Source organism: Anabrus simplex, chromosome 11 (genome assembly GCF_040414725.1).
Source record: "Anabrus simplex isolate iqAnaSimp1 chromosome 11, ASM4041472v1, whole genome shotgun sequence".
NCBI lineage: Eukaryota > Metazoa > Arthropoda > Insecta > Orthoptera > Tettigoniidae > Anabrus > Anabrus simplex.
The window spans coordinates 26,561,604-26,568,960 of NC_090275.1; the positions used below are offsets into that span (position 1 = coordinate 26,561,604).

Genomic DNA, 7,357 nt, shown 5'->3' on the forward strand with positions numbered 1-7,357 from the left:
TTTGCTTTACTTTGCTTGATGTCTGCTCTCTTCATTCTCCGTTGTTTCTTCGGGAGAGAGAGGAAAAATCAACTGCTCTATCCCTTCACACAAGCAACTCATCCTAGGGATATGAGCTACGAATTTTAGGTAAATGAAATATAAGGAATTATGAGAATATATTCTTTATTTATTTCTAAAAATTGCAATCCTTTTCTTAATCATCGTTATCTCGTCGGTTAGATTAGCAGTTTGCCTTTCTCTACTACTATGAACGCTAACGTGAGTCATTGCAGAGTTTCACTTAAGCCCTTATAACTACATTCGGTGTGGATATTTTTCAAAAAAAAATCAAAAAACGCCTGAGGGTATTGAACCAAGGAACATACAGAGAGAATTATATAAAAAAGTTAATTTAGCTAGGATTTGAATCGGAAACAAAACGAGTAAAGAAACAGGCGATCTCAGGCTGTTTTTCCAGAACTGCTTTTAGTCCAGAACTGCTTTTAGTCCAGAAGTGATTTTAGTCCAGAAGTGATTTTAGTCCAGAACTGCTTTTAGTCCAGAAGTGATTTTAGTCCAGAACTGCTTTTAGTCCAGAAGTCATTTTAGTCCAGAACTGCTTTTAGTCCAGAAGTGATTTTAGTCCAGAAGTCATTTTAGTCCAGAAGTGATTTTAGTCCAGAACTGCTTTTAGTCCAGAACTGCTTTTAGTCCAGAACTGCTTTTAGTCCAGAAGTGATTTTAGTCCAGAACTGCTTTTAGTCCAGAACTGCTTTTAGTCCAGAAGTGATTTTAGTTCAGAAGTGATTTTAGTCCAGAACTGCTTTTAGTCCACAAGTTATTTTAGTTCAGAAGTGATTTTAGTCCAGAACTGCTTTTAGTCCACAAGTTATTTTAGTCCAGAACTGCTTTTAGTCCAGAAGTGATTTTAGTCCAGAAGTCATTTTAGTCCAGAACTGATTTTAGTCCAGAAGTCATTTTAGTCCAGAACTGCTTTTAGTCCAGAAGTGATTTTAGTCCAGAACTGCTTGTAGTCCAGAAGTGATTTTAGTCCAGAAGTGATTTTAGTCCGGGAACTGCTTTTAGTCCAGAACTGCTTTTAGTCCAGAAGTGATTTTAGTCCAGAAGTGATTTTAGTCCAGAACTGCTTTTAGTCCAGAAGTGATTTTAGTCCAGAAGTGATTTTAGTCCAGAACTGTTTTAGTCCAGAAGTGATTTTAGTCCAGAACTGCTTTTAGTCCAGAAGTGATTTTAGTCCAGAAGTGATTTTAGTCCAGAACTGCTTTTAGTCCAGAAGTGATTTTAGTCCAGAAGTGATTTTAGTCCAGAACTGTTTTTAGTCCAGAAGTGATTTTAGTCCAGAACTGTTTTTAGTCCAGAAGTGATTTTAGTCCAGAAGTGATTTTAGTCCAGAACTGTTTTTAGTCCAGAAGTGATTTTAGTCCAGAACTGTTTTTAGTCCAGAAGTGATTTTAGTCCAGAACTGTTTTTAGTCCAGAAGTGATTTTAGTCCAGAATTGCTTTTAGTCCAGAAGTGATTTTAGTCCAGAACTGTTTTTAGTCCAGAAGTGATTTTAGTCCAGAACTGTTTTTAGTCCAGAAGTGATTTTAGTCCAGAACTGCTTTTAGTCCAGAAGTGATTTTAGTCCAGAAGTGATTTTAGTCCAGAAGTGATTTTAGTCCAGAAGTGATTTTAGTCCAGAACTGTTTTTAGTCCAGAAGTGATTTTAGTCCAGAACTGTTTTTAGTCCAGAAGTGATTTTAGTCCAGAATTGCTTTTAGTCCAGAAGTGATTTTAGTCCAGAACTGCTTTTAGTCCAGAAGTGATTTTAGTCCAGAACTGCTTTTAGTCCAGAAGTGATTTTAGTCCAGAAGTTATTTTCGAAATTTGTTTTATTTTTATTTTGATAGATCTTATCCATGACTCACAATTTGAAGCGGAGACCCCTACTTTGTGTGATAAATGTTTTCAGCATTAAAAGAGCTGACGAATACGGTTGACACCCGCAACTTGTCAGACGTATGCGCATGATCTACTGCACACCGTCTTGCCCAAACCGATTGATAAAACTGATACTTCTTACCCTGCCTTTTCCCATATATTGCAACGGCGATTTCGGAAATTTCCCAATTAAAACTCGCAGCCAGGCCCGGCAACGGGATTCTCGGTCCCCTAAATCCCAATTTTGCCCCTCCTGTCACCCGCATTTAATTTAGACCAGAATTGCGAAGTTGCAGGTTATTTTATAAACAAGACTTACCTGATTATCAGCCATTGGCGGCAGAGTTTTTCACCAAAAATGGGTGTAGTGAAGGTGTACAATTGGTGAAAATATTTTATCGCCGCAAACGTGGTGTATTTGTCGCGCTAATTTGGTGCAAAAGCGACAATGGATGCGCCGATTTAACACCAATAAAAATGCACCATAATTACACCACAAATTTGTCTACATAAATTTACACCAAAAATGAAGTAAATTATTCAGACAATTTCTGCACCAAGTTTGCGCCAAAAATACACCAAAGATTTTCTTTCAACCTTCATTATTGTCAACACCACCGTTGAACCAAATTTGCTTCAAAATGCTCCTAAGTTACACCACGGATTTCGGTGCATTTGTGGAATCACCTTGGTGTCATTTCAGTGAAAAATTTGTGCAATTTTCTTCGTCTTAATCTTGGACGGTGTATTTTTGGTGTATCTTTCGAAGCAATCATTGTGATACATTTGTGAAATATCCTTTGTGCCACTTTGCTGCAAAATTAATGCATAATTATTATTTCCCATTTACCCCCCAAAATACAGTATAAAATCAGTATACAATTGTTAACAACACCGTCAACTTCATACTTCTCTGCTGCGCACTGACACACGCCCTGCCTTGATTTGCTTTTTCACTTTTTCACAACAAATGTTTGAATTCTAATTGGCCATTCAGGCAAGCAACTCAATGTTGAAAATATAAGGGATATGAGCTACGAATTACGAAGTATCCTGTGGTCAGCACGACGAATCCTCTCGGCCGTTATTCTTGGCTTTCTAGACCGGGCCCGCTGTCTCACCATCAGATAGCTCCTCAATTCTAATCACGTAGGCTGAGTGGACCTCGAACCAGCCCTCAGGTCCAGGTAAAAATCCCTGACCTGGCCGGAAATCGAACCCGGGGCCTCCGGGTAAGAGGCAGGCACGCTACCCCTTCACCACGGGGCCGGCCCCGCTTCCGCTTTGTCCAGAACAAATCTCACATGGAGTGACCGAAACCCAGCGGTGAGAGGTCGGCTCGCTGCCGTCTGAGCAACGGAGGCTCTTATTGGCGAGGAATACTTGTAATATAATCTGTATTCGGTTATTCAGTAAAGGGTTCCTGTGAACACGCAAAAGAAATATTGCGTCAATCATTTCTGAACGCCCTAAGTACCTTCACTTGCATAAATGCCTTTCTTTGGCTTTTGTATTTAAAATTATTTGTTTTGTCTTATTTATTATTTGTCTGTTTTCTAGGTGACGAAACTGTTCGGAGTAAACTACGAGGTCAACAGCACAACGCCGACGAGCACAAATCAACCGATATCAAGTACACCAGGGATGTGCCACCACACGTCTAGAGGTCAGCTGTCACACGGGAGCACCATCGACAGTGGCGACCTCGAGTGGTGTATCCGCGACAATTACGCCATCGTACCAAGCTACTCTGAGGCCCTCCTCATGGAGGATCGACCTTCGACAGCCGCTGCTACCACCGAGACTGCAGCAGTCCATCAACAACAACAGCCTCGCATGCCCATCGCGTATTCTTCATACAGCATCCGAGGTTTGTCCAACAACAACAACATCACCAGCGAAGAGCCTCCACAACCCAGTGTCAGTGGACAGCCACGGAGGTCTTGGGGAGGCATCTTTAACTCTGGTAGTAGATCATCCCTGTCTCGCATGTCCCGTTCTTCGACACACAACAGACTAGTGCTGTATTACCCCAGTCCTCTTGTAGAGCGCTGTCCAGAAGATCCTTTCCAGGGTCGCACCATCACCACCCCGACTGAAGATCCTCCCCCGTACGAGGACGCACTCAACCTCCCTGTCTTATCTCGTCTTCGGCGTTCGTTGACGGAAAGAGGAGATATTTGCAGACGGAGAGAACAACGTCGTTCTTGTGGTCAGGTAGTGGTGGCCGAAAGTGCCCAGTTGAGACTGCAAAGTGCTGCTGCAGCGGCGACATCTGGTACCGGAGGTAGAGGGCGTGCGCTCATCACCATGGAGACGAGCTTATAGCGGGAGAACAGGACTTAACTGCCCCCACCAACAACACAACTCAGGAATATCAGTTCCTTGTCACCAACATTCCTAAAAAGTATCAAACCTTTCACAATTTACAGACTGCAAATGAATACCTCCTACAAATTCTCTTGCGCGCGAAGCAGAGCGGATACATGTTTGGCGTGACAACGTGTATGAAATATCACTACGTGCATTCAAAGCTTAGTGTAAAGAAATCATGGATTCACATTGGGTCGAGGCACCGTTTGGGTGGATATGTGGGAGATGAGACATCATGAGGGCATCATTCAAATACAGTACGCGAGACGGGGTTGAGCTTTAAAAAAGTGGCGATTTTGAGGTAATTTAATTTAATTTGAGAAATTGGAAAACATACGAAAGTGATTACAATGTCTTAAAATAGAGAATGTGACGCTTAATTTCAGTTAAGGGGGATAGACCAGAAATGAGGTTTTGTTTGTAGTAGACACTCCAAAATTTGGAGCACAGCATGGTACTACTTATCTCTTTTTCCTTTTGCATGTATGGCAATTTTTTAAAGGCCCTGCGGTGTTATTTAAATCACACATGCGTATCTCATTAACTGAGCATGCCATTCCACCTTTCCCTTTTCTTGAAACTAATTTTTAAAAATTAAAATTCTCCAGACTAGCCTATTTTTATCTGATTGGCTCCAAAATTTTGAGCAATTTTGCATCTATATATTGCTGACATTGTGTACAATCCGTTTCCAAAATCATTGGGAACTTTCAGAAATATATTGAATCAAAGCATGAGAAAAGGTCTACTTCTATCAAGTTACAGTGCTACTTAGTAACAAAAATGTTGTTAAAATGTACAGGGTGTCCCAGAAGTCCGTTAACAGTTGACGAGGCAATACTTCATGGGATAGTGGAGATAGAGTGGTAACAATTAACACACATGATTGGCACGACATGGAGTTTTACTGCACCAGAATAAAGTGCACAGAACGACCAACAGTTGGCGCTAGACAGCAACACGTCAGGTACAAATAGCCACATAATATGCTTGACATGACATGGGGTTTTATGGACACCAAAAACGAGTCAACAAACAGGCCAACAGATGGCGCAGGACGGCAACACGTCAGTGATGCCACATGAGATCCGTGTACGGTTTAAAAGGAGCTGTAGTGAGAGGGGGTGTCAGTTGCGCCTGCAATCACGGTATGTTAACGTTACCAGAAGAGGCGCTGTTAGTGGGGCTTACTGTGCTTTACTATGGTTTCAATAGAAGCCCATGTCATGCCAATCATGTGTGTCAATTATTATCTCTCTACCTCCAATATTCCATGAAGTATTGCCTCGCCATATGTTAATATATTACTACAGATAATGTCTGAACATGCTCTTTGTTGGTTTTTGTGTGAACATAATAACAAGTTTCAAATACTGGTACAACTGGAGCATTTTGGGAAAGGGTCATTTTAAAGGGCCATATTTCTGAAAGTATTTAATCAATAGACTGAATTTGTCTTAATTCAGACAACATTCGTCTAACCAAATTTAGTATAATTAGGAATACAATTAATGAACATAGAACATTGAGTAGGGTTCTCCGTAACAAAATAGTTCACATCTCAACACAACAGCGCTGCAAGAAAGGAGCCCGAATATCAAAGTTGGAAAAACTTTCAAAAAATGGTTAATATGACTGTTTATATATCCATTCCGATGCCTCATATCGGGTACCGATAGAGAGATCCCTCAGCTCGAGTTGATAGTATCACAGTTGTTGTCCTTCGAATCTTAGGAACAAAGTTCACATCTCGAGGCTGAGTGGACCCCGTTGCAGCCCTCGTATCACTTTTCAAATTTCGTAGCAGAGCCGGGAATGGAACACGGGCCTCCAGCTAAGCATTTTTCACGAAGAAACATATGGAGTACAGTCGTGATTGAATGAACATACATACATACATACATACATACATACATACATACATACATACATACATTATAGACTGTTATGCCTTTCAGCGTTCAGTCTGCAAGCCTCTGAGAATTTACTAAACGTCGCCACAATCCTCGATTTGCAACTAGTGTTCCCCACTGTCGGCAGCCCCGAAGATGGTTTTCCGTGGTTTCCCATTTTCACACCAGGCAAATGCCGGCGCTGTACCTTAATTAAGGCTACGGCTGCTTCCTTCCACTTCCTAGGCCTTTCCTATCCCATCGTCGCCATAAGACATATCTGTGTCGGTGCGACATAAAACAAATAGCAAAAAAAAAAAAAAAAATAGCAACTAGTGTTGTGGCCTCATTTAGATCTATACCTTAATATTGATAGCTCTCGCCAAGTTGTTTCCAAGGAGTCCCTCGTCTCTCAAATGGGAGTGCGACTCCATTACTCCCATAGGTCCGAGGCTTGCTTAAAATGTTCTGAGCTCGGTAAATTCATGAAGCAGGATGCTACCCTACTTGCACATAGTCCAAGTGAGGATCTCTCCTCTAACGGGTTATGGACCACCGGTGAATTGTATAGTCCTAGCCGCCTGAGCACAAGGAGGGCCATGACCCAGAATATGTCCGAGATGCCCACTCCCATTCCATAACAACTGGTATCCCGACTCTCAGGACCACTTACTAGGCCACTCAGCCGTTGCCCATGGTTCACGAACTAGGACGTGACTACAGTAACCCACAAACATGAACCATTGATGGAATGAAACCAAAATGAATTTACAAATTCATTTACAGACATACGAGGTTTGGGTACATTAGTTATAGTTAATAGTAATGGATGGTGAAAGGAAACGTATGAAGCGTACTGTTGTGTTGAGAAGTGGGGTCGGTGTTTGCAGTGTGGGTCTAGGCTCACGGATCGTGGTCCGAGAGTTCTGCACTCCGACCGGCCAACCGAGTAGAGGAGGGGTGGTCGCGGGTCTACGGCTCTGTATTCGGGAGACGGAGAGTGGCTGGTTGTCCTGATAATGGTTTTCCGTGGTTTTCCATTATCCTGCACTAAGGCACTACGTTCTACGGCTAATGACCTACTATACATAAATGAGGAACACTGGTTGGCATGATTAAAATGATATCGGGGAATCGTTGACGACGCAGATTACAGATAGATCCGAGC

General features: G+C 42.0%; 1 protein-coding gene across 1 annotated transcript in view; it reads left to right on the top strand.

Annotated features, from left to right (window-relative positions):
- Positions 1 to 4,252, top strand: part of LOC136883103 (transmembrane protein 151B-like) — a 54,512-nt gene extending 50,260 nt beyond the window's left edge. Inside the window, exon 6 of the mRNA XM_068229585.1 lies at positions 3,485 to 4,252. Coding sequence (XP_068085686.1) covers positions 3,485 to 4,252 — 768 coding nt within the window. The remainder of the gene's footprint in view (positions 1 to 3,484) is intronic.
- Positions 4,253 to 7,357: the final 3,105 nt, after the last annotated feature.